We start from the raw sequence: 21,225 nt of genomic DNA on the forward strand, positions 1-21,225 counted from the left end.
AGTGGATGTGATTCATCACACAGCCACTCCTGGGAAGATTCACCAGCGTTCTAGGTTTCCCCATTGTAAATAATAATCTCTGTGGTTTACTGGAGTCGCAAAGCCTTAGAAATGGCTTTGTAACCCTTTCCAAACTGATAAATGTTAATAACTTTGTTATCAGAGGTTTCTTTAGATTGAGATTGATCTTTTAATTTACTTAAATTTGTCAGAAAAGTTGTAAGTTGCTACTTAAGCGATTTCTTGATGCAACTGGTATGAAAAAAAAAATCAGGCCTGGGTATGACCAGTACAACTGAACTCAGCTTTTAAAAAACAAAACAAAAAAACTGTGGTTAATCGTAGTTTATTCATGATTTAATGAGGGCCGAGTGGCAGTTAGGTTTGGGTAGTGTTTCTCCCTTAGTAAATCACCATTTAAATATTTACTTGGTTCTTTAGAACACTACTTAAAGCATAAAAGACATTATTCCAAAATATATTTCCTTCCTACTGCTGCAATCATGGTGGTCGGAGCTAAAAGTAGAACATGGTTAAGTTCAAGAAAACATCTAACTTTTAACTACATAATTTCTAGAAGTTAAACGTTATCTAGATAAACAAAAATATCTGAGCTGCAGTGCCCCTTCCTCTTCAAGGACAAGTGGACCAAAGCTATACCAGCAAAATGCAGCATACATATACAACAGAAAGTGTGATTGTAGGGGCCAAGTTTTCCATTTTTTATTATTTTTCCATCAGTTTATTTTCCTTTCATTAGTCACATCTTATGTAACATACACATTCAATACTGCTTGGAATTTCTTTTTTCCCCTACTTCAGTTGTTTATACTATCTGCTATGAAAGTTTCCTCATCTCGGCTTAAAAACAATTACTACTTAATGCCTGCAGAATGGGGTGTTCATTGCAGGGTAGGTGCAGATGGTAGCATGAAACTTTGCACACCGATTTTGGTGTCTCATGTGTCACACAACACAATCTTTGTGGTGTGTTGGCTAATTGTGCACATCTCGATTTTTTTAACCTTGCATGTTGTGCTGCGGCTTCCGCAGCTGGGCTGAAGACAGGAGTATACAATTGTTTCGGTTTTTACTACCATTTTAATGATAATACAGCACAGGAGCTCAGGAATATACAGATATGCAGAGGATTATGTTAAAACAGTTAAAACTGTTAAAACTTGCAAAAAAACCCAACCAAACAAACAAACAAAAAAAAAAAACCACTCTACAAAGTCTTCGCTTCTAGTTTTGACTATAGTCCTCTTATACTAGCCCTTATGTAGCTGTATTGTCTAAGTCACGACAGCTATTGTTCAGGAGAATACGGCAGCTGCTTTCTGTGCAGTAACAGCGTGTATAAATACAAGTTTCTGTGAAACATGGTTTTGTAGAGGTGAGCGGAGCAGGCACATTCTGGCCTAGAGATAACCAAAGAAGCAAGTCACTTCAAATTGAAAAAAGAAATCTTATGAAAGGTCTCTGTTGTAAAGACAGACAATGTAATTTTACACATACAATGTTACAATGATGCCACTGGTTACTGTATAATATGCTTTAGATGTTATAAAGCTTCGTTTCAGCCTAGTATAAACCACAAAGACTTGTCTAAGCTGATACTATTTCATGTATAATGCTGAAGCAAGCTCTTAGTACTTTCACAAGTAAAAACCACATTGTGACAAAATTAGACGTGGCCTTCAGAAGGAGCAGTCTAACAGTGACTGTCAACAACAAAACCTGCCTTCATTACAGTCACCTTCATGGCAAAACAGACATTGACTGACTTTTGTGATCTAATGAAAATGCTATAAGAACAAAGTCATGCTTTCTGCATTCTCCACCACTAAATCTCTCTCTCTCTCTCTCTCTCTCTCTCTCACCTAATACTGCATAACTAGATTTTGCAAACATTTCTGTATACACAATTCACGCTGCATCATGGAACAACCTGACACATCTGATGGACAAACACTGAGACTTACCGCTGTTAATTTGTCTTTCTGTAATAATTCACTTTTGTCCATAATCCGCACTGGTGATGGCTTCTCTGCAAACACAAAAGGACAAAATCAAGGTTTCGAATTAAATTCAAATTTTAGATTGCATCAAATTACAACAAAAGTTGCCGTAATATTGTAAAGTAAAGACCCTAAAATAATACAAAGAAACCCCAACAATCAGACGACCACTAATGAGCAAACACTTTGGTGACAACGGGAGGTAGTTTTTCCTTTTTCCTCAGCTCTTTTTGAGAGAGTGGCACGGTTGCCCTTCCGTTGGTCTTTCTTGGTCTCTTGTGCTCTGAGGGTCTCTGGATGTCTGGAGCCCGGATCTCCTCCATACCTGCTTCAGGAGGACAGGGCTATGGCTCCCCACACCCTCTAGCAGATCATTACATGAAGGAACCTTTTGAATACAAACGCGCTCATGCTCACAGGTGTACACACGGTTGCTCAAAGACACAAACTACACCCTTTTTGGCTCCTACCTCAAAGCACACTGTGCGCTGTCAATCTTACGTGCTGCACAATAATATTCAATATTTAGTATTTATTTTTATATTCACATAGATTATTGCAATGATGTTGTTTATTATATTGCTCTCTTTTGTTTTTGCTTGTTTTCTTTTTTTTCTTTCTCAACAGGTGATCCAGGTGATTGATATATGTATTTTTTGTCTGTTTGTTTTGCTGTTTTTTGCCCTTTATCACTGTTCCTCTTCCCCACTGTTTTTCTTTCCCTACCTCTCTTTCTTTCTCCCTTTCCTTTCCCCCAGCCATGTCTGTCACATGTGTAGCAGGTGGAAATAAAATAAAATAAACAATAGAAACAAAGGTGAATCAAATAGACCAATACGGCAAGGCTGGGATGGTCCATTTGGTAAAGTAAATCCGTTGGGCATCTTTCTTGGCCTTTAGACAATTCTGATGGCAAAAAAAAAAACAAATGGGACAGGCGGGAAAAGACAACGGGAGGTAAAAACTCCCTTTTAACAGGCAGAACCAGGCTCAGGGAGGGACGGCTATCTCCCATGATTGGTTGGGAGTGAGGGGAGGAGGACAGGACAAAAGACATGCTGTGGAAGAGGGCAAGAGAATAATGAAAACTCCTTAATTAAATGCAGAGTGGTGCATGATGCGTCCAAAGGGGTGAGAGGACAAAAAAGCCCAGTTTATCATGGTAAGCCCCGAGAAGCCAGGTCTATTGCAGCATTACTAAAGGAGGACCTGTTCCAGCCTAACTATGTGCTTTATCGCTGAATCAGGCCACTTATCCAGGAATTTTAAGCCTGATTTAAAAAGTAGAGAGGGTGTCTGTCTCATAAATCCAAGCTGGGAGCTGATTCCCCAAAGAGGAGCCTGAAAGCTGAAGGCTCTGTCTCCCATTTCAGAACCACAAGTCTGACATTAATGGCCTGTATTTGTATAGCGCTTTTACTAGTCCCTAAGGACCCCAAAGCGCTTTACACAACCAGTCATCCACCCATTCACACACACATTCACACACTGGTGATGGGGAAGCTACATTGTAGCCACAGCCACCATGAATTAAAGTTGCAAAAAGATTAGAAATATTATTATGTCACACTTTTACCAAAAGCTCGCTTTGGTTTTTTGTTTTTGTTGTTTTTACAAAAATAAAGTTTAGACAGCCTTGGTGAATAAATAAGGGGAGGAGCAAAATTCAAGATTGTAGTTAAGCTTACTGTAAACAACAACAGAGACGGGATACTCCATGAGGTTGGCGTCTGACACCACCATGCAGGTGAAAGTCCTCTGGTCTTTGAGTGAGGCCTGGGTAATGAGCAGGCTGAAGTGCCTATTGATGCTGACCCGTTGAGCATAACCATCTGTGGCCTGAACTGTGGCCTGGTCACTGTGAGCCTGTTTGATTAACAGATCACCAGGTGTGCCATCATCTTTTTCCTAAAGTGTAAGGCAACAGAAGAATAAGACAAAGAAGACAGGGTTTGTCAAATCTGTACAAATCTTCATTCTTCAAGCGTATTTAAATAGACATGCACAAAAATAGAACAATTTTAAACAATGCATTTAAGCTTTCATTCAAGCATTCTCCAAGTAGAACGTACAAATGTATCACATATGTGCTAATTAGAATAGGTGTACACTGCTAACTCATAATGCAAAATTCAACAGGTCATCTTTGCCAGGTAATCTCTTTAATTACAGTGTGGATTAAGTGGAGCCATATTTATCTGACTTCTTTAAATAAGTCTTGAAGACACTAGCTGTAGATTTATGATGGACATAAGCCTAAAGTTTTGCCCTAGACATGACACTCTCTCATAGTTTTATTTTATTCATTCCCTTAAGCTGGGCATACACTGTGCAATTTGTCACACAACAACCGTGAAAAGAGTTGGATGGACATTGCTGCTCCATTGCAGCTGGCTGGTCAATGTTTTTCATTAGCAATTTAGCAAAGTTGATGGTGGTGGTGTGTGTCTGTGTGAGTGAAAGACAGAGAGGGAGAGAGAGAGAGACAGATTTTGTGTTATAAGCTTCATGTTATGGACGCACAGTGTGAGCACTCAGGTCGTGTTATGAAGGAAGGAAGGCTCAGAGTTTAGTGAGTGGGTGTGCTGGGATGTGCTAAAAGGTGGGCCTTCACAACAGGTCGCATCAGAGCACCGGGCTGTATAGTGTGAGACCATGCATTGTGACCTACGAACTTCTAATCCCTGTGATTCAATTCTACTGTTTGAGCAGAAGCTGCATAATGCGACTGAAAAAAAATTGCACAGTGTATGCCCAGCTTTAGACTGGATGGTGATATTCACACAGCTGATTGCTTACTTCACAAGTAACTCAATGTCAGTGTGTACTTACATATTTCCACTTGATGAACATCAGATCTTTCGGTGGTGGAGCTCCACCATTGCATGGCATAACAATGGTTTCTCCATACAAAGTAGTCAAGTTTGCTGTTCCCTTTACTGCATAACAAAAGACCACAAATTGTTAGAATAAATAAACATATAAAGTGCTACCATCTATCATTTAACTGGAAAAAAAAACGTACACAGGTATTTTTGAAAACGGAGATTTTCCGTTTCCGTTTTAAAAAATAATCCCGTCCACACGTAAACGCAGAAATGGTGCAATATATTTCTAATCATGTAGAAATGTTGGCCAATCAGAAGTCTAGAAGCCTCAGTGGGAAATAGTAAACAAGGATGGGGCATAGAAGCAGAACCGAGTCGTATGTGTGGAGGGACAGTAACTGTGTGTGTATATGTAAGCATTTAAACGCTGCAGAGAGTACAATTAACAGTAACAGTATTGTAGAAATTCATTTCACCGAAACAATAACGTGGCGCACAGTATTACGTCAAAAAAGGCGCACACCCTTGACGCTGCATTTTCTGCGTTTTCTCCGTTTTTCTTGTCCACACGGAAATGCAAAAACTGAGTTTTCAAAAATATCCACCCTGGCCGGAGGTTTTAAAAATCTCAGTTTTCAGTGACCGAAAACGCCGTTTACGTGTGGACGAAAGGTGCAAACGCATAGAAAAATCTACGTTTTCAAAAATACCCGGGTACGTGTGGACGTAGCCTCAGTAACATGTGTACAGCAACAGCTGGCATTTTGAGTACTGCTTGTTTGCACCCTGATTAGCCAAACCTGGGTACATGAACATATCCATGTAGCTCTTCTCCCCTGACTCAATCAATCCTTGTGTACATCAAACCCACTTCCAACTGCTGAGATCTTAAGAAACCCAGCAACGAAAATAATCATTAATGTACCAGTGGGTCAGTGAGCAGCTCCTCCCAACTATAACTGTCTTAAAATGCCTGGGTGTTAATAAGTGAGTCAAACTATAGCACAATATCCTGTCACTCCAAATGTGATGTGTGATACCATACATCACAACGATCATGTGTAATGTCAAAGAAGTAAGAAAATTGGTGGAAAAAGATGGATGGACAGTTAAAACAATATTGCTTGTTTCCCTGTCCAGTTTCTTGTCACTGAATTCTGCATTTCTACAAAAAATATATATTAACTGTTAAAAACAAAGCATGTTGAAAAACTGTGAGTACAAACACTCGAATATTACTGAGTGAAATTAGCCAAAAATATAGAAAGTGAGAATGGTAAGAGACAGGCTAACAACATACAATGAAATTTTTTATTTTTTATTATGATGAAAATGTTAATGTAGCCTTGGCTATTTGTTAAGGTTTGAAGTGACTTTGTGGAGTTATTGTTCAGAATTTCACCCTGCTCAGTAGCGAGTAAAAAAAAAAAAAACCCCAACAACTTTGTTTAGTATAGTTTTTGTGTAACTGTATAAGTTTGTTCTATAGATGTTGAATGTAGCTTTGTTTAAAGTTATACTATATGTGTAAAATTTATTTTGGCTCTAAGCAAGTTGCTGTTTGAGTTCTTTATAAAGTGCAGATGTTGCCGATCAGTGGAACCAGCACCTCAATACAGAGATGTGAGATATAACGAAATATATCAGATGATGATATCAAAACATCTATTGTTTATTTTGTGCTGTCGCAAAAGACACGGTTTACTGTAATATGTTTTCATTGACTTAGATGACAGTTTGCAATAATCACCACGGTACAGCAGAAGAACCAGGCAAAACAAATTGAGGAGCTCGTTCCTAAACGAGGGCCTACCTCTGTGGCGTGGACGTGATTCAGTTATGAAAAGTGTGACATGGAGGAGAAAACTGCACAAATTATACAAGAAAATGGTCCCCACCACAGACACAAACACAACAAACCTTCTTTGCAAGAATCACATTAAAGAGTACAGAGAGAGTTTATGAATCAGAGGCAAATATGAGCCAGGTCCTCATAATAAACCTCAGACTCAAACATTAGAACAGGCTTTTCCCTGTGGTACGCCATGTAATAAAGACTCAGAAAAATAATAATGTCTATTACAAGTTACATCTATAAATATATGGTTTCATGCAATGGCAAAAAAAATTGCCATTGCATTTTTTGCCATTGTATCCAATCACTGGATGATTGTGTGAGTCATCCAGTGTGTGTCACTACTGGATAACACCATGTAAGGTCCATATTAGTTAATCTAATCTAAATGTAAAAAAAAGAAACTTTTGATGTGGTAATGATATAAACTATTCACTAAATTTGTAGGAATTGCACTATATAATTTTGGTCATATCGTGTAGTCCTACAAAACAGGAAGTGTAGATGGTCTCTCTGTTTAAAACACCCAGTCCAATCCAGTCCAGGGGACTTGCCTTGTTTGTTGCCTCGATCCTCTGGTTGTCTACATTGATTTAAAAAAATAGGAGCCCCAAGTAGTCTTGCACTTCAGGTATTTACAGCTCCAGTCACTACTGACACGCTCCAGAGAATGTGTGCAATACACTGAATACCAGATAAAGTTGTCACTGACAATGGGCCCAAGTTCTCAAATTAGGTTTTCCGATTAGACTCCGGCACATCTGCAATAAACAAAGCATTTGCTAGAAACTCTGACTACATCTTACACAACCACAGCAGAGTTGGTGATAGGAAGACATTGAAGGCAATGAAAATTTCTCTGATGCAAACTTGATATATAAGTGACTATGTTCAATCTAACTCTTGCAACTTCCAAATCTCAATACTCTTTAAGGTCTTGGACTTAGGGGTGAGCGATATATCGAATATACTGTATCACAAGTTTTTCCATATATGATGGCTAAAATGGCTTTACCGTAACCATCTGCATGCAATTCACTGTGAGTGTCTTTTCTCCCAAACTCTGTGAATGCATCATTAATTTCCCCCTCCCAAATGGAACATTTTCTACCTGGTACACCGTGGTGAATTTTTGCTTCATGTCCTTTTATGTTGCTGTGATTGTTTGCTGGTAAAGGTCTAGTGTTGATAACAGGAAGAAACATACTGTTGACAGTACAGTCGTTTGTAAAAAACAAAACAAAACACTGAGGGATCGATTTGAATGACTGATTGGCTAAAAATAACATTTGTTTTTGGAGGTTATTTAAACATATTGTGATATATGTCATGTATCGTGATGTAGGCAAAAAATATTGTGATATTAGATTTTCCTCAACTTGGAATGTGAATACCACAGGCTGCAGTGTTCAGAGCAGCGCGAATCCAAGCCCAAGCCTTTGATTTCAAAATTAAAAACAAACAAAACACATTTCTATTTATCTGGAAGAAAAAAAAATACCATCCGTTTTATAAAAGCACTAATTTCCTTGCTTTTAAAAACCTAAAATGTGACATATCCCTCTGTCTTTCGGAAGACCATATATAAAATCAAAGTTAAAATTATATAGATTTCTCGATCAACTTCATGCTGGCCCATGGTTAATCCTAGATGTGATGCCCTAGAGAAGCACAGAGGGATGGAAAGGCAAGTGCCCTTGGGAATTAAGGCTAATTAATTCTATATGGGAAAATGGCCTTGTGTAGACTCAGCAGACTGTTGAGGCACCAGCATGTCTGGAGAGAAACAGAATATCCTCTTGTTCAAAATGCCTTTCATTATTTACAATTCATGTAATTAGACAAAAAATAATGCCCAGTACAAGAACTTGTTTTCTGAGGTCCGAAACATGTCCAACAGGCAAGTAAACCAATTAAAAACTAAGACAATGTGACCTGCAGATGTCCTTCCTCCTTATACATGTTAGTGTGCTTATCACAAGGCACCAGTGGTGGACCTGGCAATTCTAGTTTTCTAAGCAATGCTGAGCAATGCTGGGCAGTGAACACAGGGCCCACTAGAGGACTTTGGGTCTTCGTGCCACCATGATGAAGTCTGTGACTATTTGGTCATTGACATTCACAACTGCTGCCTTGTTCTTCCCATGTCGATACTGAACTTTTACTTTTGTGGTTCCTAAATTATGGAGGAGTTCCAGCACATAATCTGGTCCCTTTAAACCCCCCACCCCACCCACCGACCGACCAACATTAGTACCAGAGTTAGCTTCTAGTCAATGTTAATCGGTTTTCGGTGGGGTTTTTTTGAAATTGTCTTTTCTCCATGTTTTATTATTACATGGTCTGAAAGGTGCAGCCTGAGATGTGGTCTAAAGTCTTCCCTCCAATGTTTTACCAATCGTGTTAACATTCTGTTTTTACCACATGCAATAAAAGTGTTTCCTGCCTGGGCCCAGCAGCCTTTGCCTCTGAGCCAGAGGTCCACATAAAACAAGTGGAAATTCTAACAGTCTGATAATAAATTGTGAAAACTTATAATTTGAGCATATTTGCCTTTTCTTGTGAGAACAAAACAAAACAACAACAATAGCAACTTTTAAGGTAAACATCACATAGTACTTCACAACAAAATACACCAAAGTTAACCAAACACAAGGCCAAAAAGATTCATTTTTAGCCGTATTTTAAAAGAGACCACTGAGACCACATATTTCAGAGGTAGACCCTTCCAGAGTTGCACAAGCACTGTCTACTTTAGTTTTCAGCTTTGTATGATGCACAGCCAGCAGGCCTCAACTACATGGCCTCAGGGGCATGTTAGGGACATAAAGATTTCAAAGTTTATTGATATAAGTTTGTGCTTGTCCATGAAGAACTCTAAAAGCCAGAATGTTGAAATGGACTCTAAATTTAATGGGGATCCAATGCAGGTGGGTCAGTAACAGCGTGACCTCAGTACTTGGAAGACTTTGTCAGCACCCTTGCAGCATCATTCTAAACAACTTACAGATGTTCCAAGGAGTTTTTACTTAGACAAGCGACCAGTGATTTAAGGTAATCTAAACATAATGAAATAAATGCATGCAGGGGTAGGCAACCTTTCTGATGATGAGTGGCATCTAAAATTTCCTCAGAAGTGAATGTGCCATATAATTGCATTAGCAATAAATTGAATAATGCTCTATATTAACAGTTACACACTACATAGAACAACTTTACAGAATTATATTTGTTCACAGATGTTGGCAGCTACAGTGGGGCAAAAAAGTATTTAGTCAGCCACCGATTGTGCAAGTTCCCCCACTTGAAATGATGACAGAGGTCAGTAATTTCCACCAGAGGTACACTTCAACTGTGAGAGACAGAATGTGAAAAAAAAAAAGTATTTGGTCACCTCAAACAAGGAAAATCTCTGGCTCTCACAGACCTGTAACGTCTTCTGTAAGAAGCTTTTCTGTCCCCCACTCGTTACCTGTATGAATGGCACCTGTTTGAACTCATCATCTGTATAAAAGACACCTGTCCACAGCCTCAAACAGTCAGACTCCAAACTCCGCCATGGCCAAGACCAAAGAGCTTTCGAAGGACACCAGGAAAAGTATTGTAGACCTGCACCAGACTGGGAAGAGTGAATCTACAATAGGCAAGCAGCTTGGTGTGAAAAAATCAACTGTGGGAGCAATCATCAGAAAATGGAAGACATACAAGACCACTGATAATCTCCCTCGATCTGGGGCTCCACGCAAGATCTCATCCCGTGGGGTCAAAATGATCATGAGAACGGTGAGCAAAGATCCCAGAACCACACGGGGGGACCTGGTGAATGACCTGCAGAGAGCTGGGACCAAAGTAACAAAGGTCACCATCAGTAACACACTACAACGGCAGGGAATCAAATCCCGCAGTGCCAGACGTGTTCCGCTGCTGAAGCCAGTGCATGTCCAGGCCCGTCTGAAGTTTGCCAGAGAGCACATGGATGATACAGCAGAGGATTGGGAGAATGTCATGTGGTCAGATGAAACCAAAGTAGACCTTTTTGGTATAAACTCAACTCGTCGTGTTTGGAGGAAGAAGAATACTGAGTTGCATCCCAAGAACACCATACCTACTGTGAAGCATGGGGGTGGAAACATCATGCTATGGGGCTGTTTTTCTGCCAAGGGGACAGGACGACTGATCCGTGTTAAGGACAGAATGAATGGGGCCATGTATCGTGAGATTTTGAGCCAAAACCTCCTTCCATCAGTGAGAACTTTGAAGATGAAACGAGGCTGGGTCTTCCAACATGACAATGATCCAAAACACACCGCCCAGGCAACAAAGGAGTGGCTCCGTAAGAAGCATTTGAAAGTCCTGGAGTGGCCTAGCCAGTCTCCAGATCTCAACCCCATAGAACAGGGGTGCCCAATCCCGGTCCTCGAGAGCTACCGTCCTGCAGCTTTTAGATGCATCCTTGTTCCCACACACCTGAATCAAATGAATGGCTTGTTATCAGGCCTTTGCCAAACATGATGGCATGCTGAAGAGATCAAACCATTTGATTCAGCTGTGTTGGAGTAGGGATGCATCTAAAAGCTGCAGGATAGTAGCTCTCGAGGACCGGGATTGGGCACCCCTGCCATAGAAAATCTGTGGCGGGAGTTGAAAGTCCGTGTTGCTCGGCGACAGCCCCAAAACATCACTGCTCTCGAGAAGATCTGCATGGAGGAATGGGCCACAATACCAGCTACTGTGTGTGCAAACCTGGTAAAGACCTATAGTAAACGTTTGACCTCTGTTATTGCCAACAAAGGTTATGTTACAAAGTATTGAGTTGTATTTTTGTTATTGACCAAATACTTATTTTCCACCCTGATTTACGAATAAATTCTTTACAAATCCTACCATGTGGATTCATGGATTTTTTTTTCACATTCTGTCTCTCACAGTTGAAGTGTACCTCTGGTGCAAATTACTGACCTCCGTCATCATTTTAGGTGGGGGAACTTGCACAATCGGTGGCTGACTAAATACTTTTTTTCGCCTGGTTGGTGGTCATTAGGTGTATAGATTGAAGTTCTCTGGTGACCTGTAATCGTTTTTCTTTGGCTCCAAAGACTATTACTTCAGTTTTGTTTTTGTTTAGCTGGAAAAAATTGTGACACAACCAGTCATTAATTTCCTCAATGTAATAACCAAGAGCCTGTAAAGGCCCTGGTCTCCTGGTGACATTGTGATATATGTCTTAAAGACATAAAGACCTGGATGGCCGCTAACTTTTTGCTTCTTAATTCAGATAAAACTGAGGTTATTGTACTCGGCCCTGAAAAGCTTAGAAATATGGTATCTAACCAGATTCTTACTCTGGATGGCATTACCTTGGCCTCCAGTAACGCTGTGAGGAACCTTGGAGTCATTTTTGACCAGGATATGTCCTTCAACGCACATATCAAACAAATATGTAAGACTGCGTTCTTCCATTTGCGCAACATCTCTAAAATTAGAAATATCCTGTCTCAGAGTGACGCTGAAAAACTATCCATCCATCCATCCATCCATCTTCATCCGCTTTGTCCGGGGCCGGGTCGCGGGGGCAGCAGCCTAAGCAAAGCTGAAAAACTAGTTCATGCATTTATTACTTCCAGGCTGGACTACTGTAATTCATTATTATCAGGATGTCCTAAAAACTCACTGAAAAGCCTTCAGTTAATCCAAAATGCTGCAGCATTTTGGATTAGCTGAAGGGACTAGGGACTAGAAAGAGAGAGCATATTTCTCCTGTTTTGGCTTCCCTTTATTGGCTTCCTGTTAAGTCCAGAATTGAATTCAAAATCCTGCTCCTCACATACAAGGTCTAAATAATCAGGCCCCATCTTATCTTAATGACCTTGTAGTACCATATCACCCTATTAGAGCACTTTGCTCTCGCTCTGCAGGCCTACTTGTTGTTCCTAGAGTATTTAAAAGTAGAATGGGAGGGAGAGCCTTCAGTTTTCAGGCCCCTCTTCTGTGGAACCAGCTTCCAGTTTGGATTCGGGAGACAGACACTATCTCTACTTTTAAGATTAGGCTTAAAACTTTCCTTTTTGCTAATGCATATAGTTAGGGCTGGACCAGGTGACCCTGAATCCTCCCTTAGTTATGCTGCAATAGACGTAGGCTGCCGGGGGATTCCCATGATGCATTGAGTTTTTCCTTTCCAGTCACCTTTCTCACTCACTATGTGTTAATAGACCTCTCTGCATTGAATCATATCTGTTATTAATCTCTGTCTCTCTTCCACAGCATGTCTTTTATCCTGTCTTCCTTCTCTCACCCCAACCGGTGGCAGCAGATGGCTGCCCCTCCATGAGCCTGGTTCTGCCGGAGGTTTCTTCCTGTCAAAAGGGAGTTTTTCCTTCCCACTGTTGCCAAAGTGCTTGCTCATAGGGGGTCATATGATTGTTGGGTTTTTCTCTGTATCTATGAAGCGCCTTGAGGCGACTTTTGTTGTGATTTCGCGCTATATGAATAAAATTCAATTGAATTTAATTGAATATATTTGTGTGTCATCTGCATAGCTGTGATAGTTTATTTTGTTGTTCTTTATAATCTGTGCCAGTGGGAGCATGTAGATGTTAAACAGAAGAGGTCCCATGATGGAACCTTGGGGAACTCCACATGTGATACTTGTCTGCTCAGATGTGAAGTTACCTATTGATACAAAGTATTTCCTGTTTTCTAAGTATGTTATGAACCAGTTTAGTACAGTTCCTGAAAGACCTGTGTGTAAAGTAAAGTGTAAAGTGTGCGTGTTAGTCCCCATAGGGAAATAGTTCCTCTGCATTTAACCCAGTGAAGCAGTGGGCAGCCACCAGTGCAGCGCCCGGGGAGCAGTGTGTAGGGACGGTACCTTGCTCAGGGGTACCTCAGGTTAGCCGTTCAGTGGAGTCGAACCCCCGACCTTCCGATCATGGGGCCACCACTCTACCTACTGAGCTATCCCTGCCCAGTTCTCCAGTCGTTTGAGTAATATGTTGTGGTCAACTGTATCAAATGCTGCACTGAGATCCAGTAAAACTAAAACTGACATTTTTCCACTGTCTGTATTCAGACATATGTCATTAAACACTTTTGTCAGAGCAGTTTCAGTGCTGTGGTTGAATGAAAACAGACGCTGTTGTGACAGTGATGTACACTGTCTTGTTGGTATATGTATGATTTCTATACATTTTGCGTCAGATGAAAACTTTGGTTGTAAGATTCAGATAATTATTTGTTAAATGCTAGACATTTTAAATGAGAATAAGAAAGAAAGAGTATTTCTGTGTGCTCCCTTTCCCTGTTAACGCCCTACCTGGCCCCCTGGCAAAACTTTGCTAGACCCGCCCCTGCACAGTTACCAGCTGTCAGCTACTTAGAAAAGAATCCTGGTGTTATTTCTCAGAAACAGTTTATAACTTCCCTTCAACTCATTCATGTCACCTAAAAGGTAAACCTGTTTCTCCATCACCTGTTCAGCTCTGATGATTCTGTGAGGACATCTCCTGGTTTCATCTTCATGTTTCCCTCTCACCAGATAACCAAACCGATATAATGACCAGCAGCTTTTACTGCCGTGGCTCCAGCAAACATCAGCTGATACTAGAAATTAATATTAAATAAATTCTAACAAAAGCTGATCAAGCTTACATCCACTGGTTTCCTCTTTCTGGCGCAAAGTGGGAGATAAACAAACAAGAGAGACGGGACTTGCGACAGAAAAGCTGATCAGCTGATCATTGATCAGTTTCACGATTGAAGTAGCAACAGGAGAGGGAGGGGGAGAGAATAAGAGAAGAAAAGGCAGCTGACAGCGTAAAGACGCAGAATAACTCCAGCTTTGTGTCTTTTTCCATTCTAGATGAAGTACGGGACAAACTGCGTTCCTTCTCAGCTCAATACGAAATGCGTAATATTTTCTCTAAATGACGGATGTTTCTATCCCAAAGTTCCAAATGGAAGATTTAGCAAATGAGGCAAAGTAACCAAGTGTTTTGATTGTGTTAGGTGCAAATTTGCCAGAGGCACAAACAAGGGTTCAGTTTTTTTATACTTGTTGGTTTTGGAAAAAGATACCAGCCATCTAACTTTTAGAGTCTAATCACCTATTCAGGATAATTTCCTTTTTCAGCTTAGTAACATCCTAGGACTCAAAACAGATATAAACTGAAAGTCATCTGCATAGCAGTGATAAGAAATGTCCTTAAAGATGTTCAAAATTTGCTGAAGAGGGAACAGATAACAGAAACAGATACCCCAAACAGAACCTTGTGGCACATCATATATAAGAGAACTGGAAGAAGACCTGGACTTAGAAATAGCCTAAGCAGACCCAGATACACTCATCTAATATCTCAGCCTATTGAACAAAACACGATGGTCAACAGTATTAAAAGCAGAGGTAGCTTCTAAGCTCAGCAAAACAGAACATTCTCCATTATCAGTTCACATCAAATGTCACTTAAGAGCTGTTTCAGTGGAATAAGCTCTACAAAGGCCAGATTGAAACTAATCAAGAATACTGTACTTGTCCAAGACAGCTATTAGCTGGTTAGCCACAACTTTTTCGAAGATCTTCACAATAAATGGGAACATTTAACTCTTATTTACTCACCGAAAGGCACAAAGCCATCATTTAACAAAGAAAGAGGCCTTTTCCACACCGCATGCAAAATGTGACACCATGCTGGTTGAAAGCAAAACAAAATCTGCATAGCAGAAATGTAGTCACACATGTTTTTCAGGTTTGTCAGCCTGTGACCTAAGCATCAAATGACAGCCTCTGTAGAATTAGAAACATCCTGTCTCATTCTCAATGGTGGTGAAAAACTAGTTCACACATTTATTACTTGCAGGCTGGACTACTGCAATTCATTATTATCAGGATGTCCTAAAAATTCCATGAAAAGCCTTAAGTTGATCCAAAATGTGGTAGGAAGGCTCTTGGCAGGAGCTAGTTATCCAAAGCTTCCGGTTCAAAAAAACACAGATGATTTTGGTAGCTCCACTGAGGCATCGGGGATTTGCAAATGGAGCCAGGATTCAGTTACAATTAGTAGACAATAACCCACAGAGCACCCAGTGGTTTCACAATCGCAGGTGGGATACTTTGGGTCCTATCCAATATAAAGTTCATGCTGAGGCCAATTTCTCTCAGTTCCTGCTGACTGAAAGTGATCAGTGTGTTGCACTAAAAAAGCATAAAAAATGCAAAAGCACAAAAGTGTGCATAGCAGCTGGGAGCGCTGTGCTGCAGATGCTGCTTATGTTTGGAGAAAAAAGGGAGAGGTGTGCAACTGAAAGAACACCATCCAGCAGTGAAACTTGGAGATACTTCAGTGCATCCAGAACTGGGAATTTCATCAAAGTGAAGGAATTATGAAGAAAAAAAGATACTTGTGCAAAACTGGGTCTGGGTTGTCACTTTGTCTTCCAACACAACAACGACCCAAAACATATTTTGCTCCTAGTAAATAACTCCAGAAGACCAAAGTGAACAAAGTACTGTGTGTTCTGCGCAAAGCTCTCACTTGAATCTGATTTAAAATCTGTGATCTGACCTGAACACCAAGGTCCGTGCAACAACACCATCAAATCTGGAGGAGATTGAGAGATTTGCCAATAAAAAAAGGGCTGGAACTGCCCAGGAGACGTGTGTGAGACTTGCTGAAAACAATAATCAATGATTACCTAGCAAAAATGAGACACAAATCCTTAATTATGTTAGAATTTGTAATAAACATCCATCCATCTTCATCCGCTTATTCGGGGCTGGGTTGCAGGGGCAGCGGCCTAAACAGCCACTTCTTCTAGCTTGTCCGAGGGAACACCAAGGCCAGCTGAGAGACATAATCCCTCCAGCTGATCCACGCCTTTGTAACGTCAAGGCTTGATTACTGCAATTCACTTTATTGTGGTCTTCACTCTTCCCTTTTACACAGATTACAGACAGTTCAGAATGCTGCAGCACGCATTCTAACTAAAACCAAGAAGTTTGCCCACATTACTCCTGTCCTTGCTGATCTGCACTGGCTGCCTGTCAAATATCGTATTTGTCATGGTCCCCGTGCCTGCTCGGCTGGCCCTGTGTGGCTACATGTTATGTTTTGTCTTTTTTCTCTCTCCTCTCTCTCTGCTCGCTGCCTGGGCGGAGCTCATTGTGAGCTCCCGGCCTCCACCACCTGTAGGCAATCACCTGTGGCTCCTCACCTTGTTTGCTCCCGCTACTTAAGGCAGTGACTGAGAGCACCTCGCCGCTGGACTATTGAGTAATGCTCGTCAGTGCTACTTTAGCCTCAGCCAGTTTTGAGCTCTGTCCGTGAAAGTTCCGTGCTAACTCTTGTTCTCTGTATGCAGATTTCTCGTGCTTGGTTTGGTGACTCTGGACGCTTTTCCCGACCCCTCTCCGCACCCCTGGGAACCCTGGCCCCCCTCTCCTTCACCTGTATATAGTGAACCTGGAGTGTGTAAATAAACCTGTTTTTCTGAGATTTCAGTCTGCGCCGAGTCCTCCCTGCTCCTCCGTGACAATATTCAATTTAAAATTTTGTTGTTTACTTTTAAAATTACCAATAACACTGCACCAAGCTATCTTAAGGAACTTTTAAACCCATATGCTCCTGCTAGGGCTTTAAGGTCATCCTCACAGTTACTGTTGGTTCAGCCCAGATCTCGACTGAAATCTAGAGGTGATCGATCGTTTGCTCTAGTTGCACCGGAGCTGTGGAACAATCTCCCGATTGGCATCCGGGCGTCTGATTCTATTCATTCTTTTAAATCACGGCTAAAAACATATCTTTTTAAACTTGCCTTTTCTACCAGTTAAATGCTGGCTTGCTTGCAGTGACCTATTGACCTATTGTATTGTATTGTATTAAATTCTCTGCTATCTTTCCATTATTGGTGTCTTTTATCATGGTGGTACAGTCTTACCTTGCTATAACCTATGTGCTGCAGTTTACTCTTATTGGTGGCTTTTATCTGTGAACATAATCTGTTACTTTTATGTATTTGATGTTAATGTGTGAACTGTTTTATTTTTTATTGTTTTATGTAAAGCACTTTGGTATGCCCAAGGCTTTTAAATGTGCTCTATAAATAAAGATTGTTGTCGTTGTTGTTGTAGCGTGTCCTGGGTCTGCCCCAGACCCTCCTCCTGGTGGGACATGCCCGGAACACCTCACCAAAAGAGGCACCCAGGAGGCATCCTTATGAGATGCCCAAACCACCTCAACTGGCTCCTGTAATAAACATGATTCTGATAAAGCAAATAAATATTAGCAAGCTCCACATAGAAGAATTATCTACTCTACTCTCTAAGGATCTGTGTGCCATCACAGATAGGACAAAGTCTCTTTCTCCAAATCATGTCTTTAGTTCTAAGGGCTAAAAGATCTTAATATTCTGTGACATGGGACTAAAATTCACTGGTAATATGCCTAAAATATATACATGTGAAACACTAGAAGTTTGTGTAATGCATGGAGCATTTCTGTTTCACAACACTGAAAATCTGAGCAGCTTGACAGCGTTAGAGTCATCATATATCACATGTGAAGCCTCATAGTGTACCACAGATGGTTTTACAAGCACAGAGGTGGCTTTTAGCTTTAAAAAGAAAGAGGTTCATGCTGCATGAGGCTTAGGATTACCGCCAGGAAGTAATGGTATATTACCATCGCTGGTATGGAGTATGGGCCAAGATGTTATAAAAAAACAAAACAACAAAACCCCCCACACACATAAGGGCCCCAAAGGGCAACATTGATCTCTCTGTTCAACTATAGTAAGTGTAGGTTGTCAGTCTGCTGTCAGTACAACTGCGTTATCAATATCCTGGATGTCCAAGTCCATTCAGTTTGGATTTCTCCAGTTTCCTCTTTTCAGTGTGGGAGGAACTGTTTTTTTTTTTTTTTGTATATTAAAAGCTGCTACTCCTCCACTGGGATTTGGCCAAAAACAGTGTTTTACTTCTTGTTTAGTCACACTCACTTGTAATTGTCAAATGACTTTAAGCTAACGTCATTTCAAGATGGAAACTACCTAACACACCACAGGGCAGAAGTGATACCAGTGTATTACAAGGCATCATATGAGTAGTGTTCATGTTTGTGTGTTTAGCAGTGATCTCATTTATTTTCAGTTTCAGTTTCACCGATTCTAATTTCAGCTACTGTTCATGCTCTAGTGGTGAGTCACCGAGTCAGGTGCTTTTTCATTCTGCCGTGAAAATACACAGCAGAAAGTCCGGGGACTTTCTGCTGTGTGTGTGTATATATATATATATTCTTATATAGTACAAAAATTCAAGACCTCCCTGACTTACATGACAAAAGACATAAAAGTAAAAGTATTTCTGGCTTCTTCTTAACCTACTCGGGTATATCAAACAATACACAAACACACACAAAACAGGTTCCTTTGCTTTACCCATTTAACATAAAATAGTTCCCTTTTATTTATTTATTTAAAAAAAAAAGGTAAAGTGGGAAGCCCAACACTGAAAATCAGTCACGAGCATGTCTCGGTTTCCTCACCCAGCTGGTGAGTTATTTGTATTTTACGCTAACTGGCATTTAGTTATAAGAAATATTAGTACTGCATTAGTCTGTATTGTATTTTTGTGCCAAATCAACATCAGCACTCTAACCTGTCTAACCATGCTAGGAGGTATTCCTACTACGTGTATGATGGTACAGTTCTTCTTTCCTACAGCTGTGTGCTATTGACTGTTCCTATTAGTGGTTTTTATCTGTGAACATAATCCCACACTTATATGATTCTGATGTTTTAGTGTAAATCATTTTATTGTTTTATTGTTTCATGTAAAGCACTTTGGCATGCCCCTGGCTTTTAATGTGCTCTATAAATAAAGATTGTTGTTGTTGTTGTTACGTTATTAGCGAAGCTTACCTTGAACCAGCGTTCCAGCGTTGACCACAAACAGCAAAAGTAAAGCGACAGTATCCATCGTTTTGAAAAAAGGGGAAAAGATTGTGGGGTTGGTGGATGACCAGCAAGACAAGTAATGACCAGTGGAAACCAAACCAAGGTTTACAAATATGGTCGGCAGATTTCTCACTGCTGTTCACAACAGTTTAAGAGTGAAAAGTCCAGCGAAATGCGTTTTGAACTGGGAGGCCGGGCAGGTGGAATACGGAAAAGCTGACGAAAGGACAGGGGGAGGGGGAGGAGGAGGAGACTCTTAGGGGATTTTGCTTCATTGTTCAAGGTTCAAGATTCTTTATTTGCCACATGCATAGTTATACAAGTATAACACAGTGAAATGTAGCCTGACACGCTCCTCGACATGTGCAAAAAATTGTGGGGCGGGGGGGGGGGGGGTAGAGGAAGAACATTAAATATATATATAGTATATACATTGGGTGAATGTGCAGTAGTAGCAGCAAGCAGGTGAATTCTGTACATTAATATGAATAGACATCTGACTATTTTACAGGATAGACGATATAAACATATTTAAAATTAAAGGAATTTGAAATGTACATTGTGCATTGTATTGAATGCATTGTATTGAAATGTACATTGTTGACTGTAACACGATCTGATATCCTCATGTCGGTGTTGTTCCCACGTCATCATAATAAATGTTGTTCCAGGTTAAACATTGCAAGTGAACAATCACTTTGTTGTGACGTTATACTTTTTGCGACTTCGGAAAAAAACGCCTTAAAAAAATCTACTTAACTTGCGAGAAAGCGTCTCTGTCCGCCGATCCAGCAATTTGAATTTTTTGCATTTCAGGATAGTGTTCTTTATTAAACGGTAAGCATTATACATATTGTCCTTGCAACATTGGAATTTCATAAATGAATGAATGAATGAGCCGTCATTTGTGAGCCGCGGTCAAGCCAGCCGCTTCTCTCCGCGCTCTTACACCAGTCTTTACGGTAGCGCCTTTTCGCTTGAAAGCCTAGACCCGCGCGCACATGCATGCGCGCACACAAATTACAATGGAACAGCCTAAATTTCAGAAATTCATCAAAAATCATCCATAGTAGTTGAGGTCTAACTTTCAACAGATTCCTTCTCTGGGACACCTACTGTACCTGTGTGCCAGGTTTCATCCAGATTTACTGTAAAATTCCTCAGAAATTAAAGGAAACTTATATTCAACACAATACAGTCAATACACTACAATTATGTCAATTTTCAAAAATTCATTAAAAATCATCCTTAGTATTTGAGGTCCAACTTTGAACACATCCCTCCTCTGGGACACCTACTGTACCCGTGTGCCAAGTTTCATCCAGATTTACTGTAAAATTCCTCAAAAATTAAAGGATATTTTTATTCAAGTCAATACAGCCAATACACTACAATTATGTCAATTTCAAAGATTCATTAAAAATCATCCTTAGTAGTTGAGGTCCAACTTTCAACACATCCCTCCTCTGGGACACCTACTGTACCTGTGTGCCAGGTTTCATCCAGATTTACTGTAAAATTCCTCAGAAATGACAAGAAACTCATATTCAACGCAATAAAGCCAATACACTAC

The 21,225-nt window shown here is 40.4% G+C and overlaps 1 protein-coding gene across 2 annotated transcripts in view; it reads right to left on the reverse strand.

The window, feature by feature from the left end:
• Positions 1–19,853, reverse strand: part of alcama (activated leukocyte cell adhesion molecule a) — a 37,735-nt gene extending 17,882 nt beyond the window's left edge. For both annotated transcript variants that reach the window (XR_013969955.1, XM_080867545.1), the window contains exons 1-4: positions 19,617–19,853; positions 4,854–4,960; positions 3,710–3,929; positions 1,986–2,050 (exon numbers count right to left, since the gene is read on the reverse strand). Coding sequence is in view for 1 of the 2 variants with exons in the window: in XM_080867545.1 (XP_080723671.1) it covers positions 1,986–2,050; positions 3,710–3,929; positions 4,854–4,960; positions 19,617–19,674 (450 nt within the window). In the remaining variant the exon portion in view is untranslated. The remainder of the gene's footprint in view (positions 1–1,985; positions 2,051–3,709; positions 3,930–4,853; positions 4,961–19,616) is intronic.
• Positions 19,854–21,225: the final 1,372 nt, after the last annotated feature.

The sequence above is a fragment of the Rhamphochromis sp. 'chilingali' genome (assembly GCF_963969265.1).
Source record: "Rhamphochromis sp. 'chilingali' genome assembly, chromosome: 19".
Classification (NCBI taxonomy): domain Eukaryota; kingdom Metazoa; phylum Chordata; class Actinopteri; order Cichliformes; family Cichlidae; genus Rhamphochromis; species Rhamphochromis sp. 'chilingali'.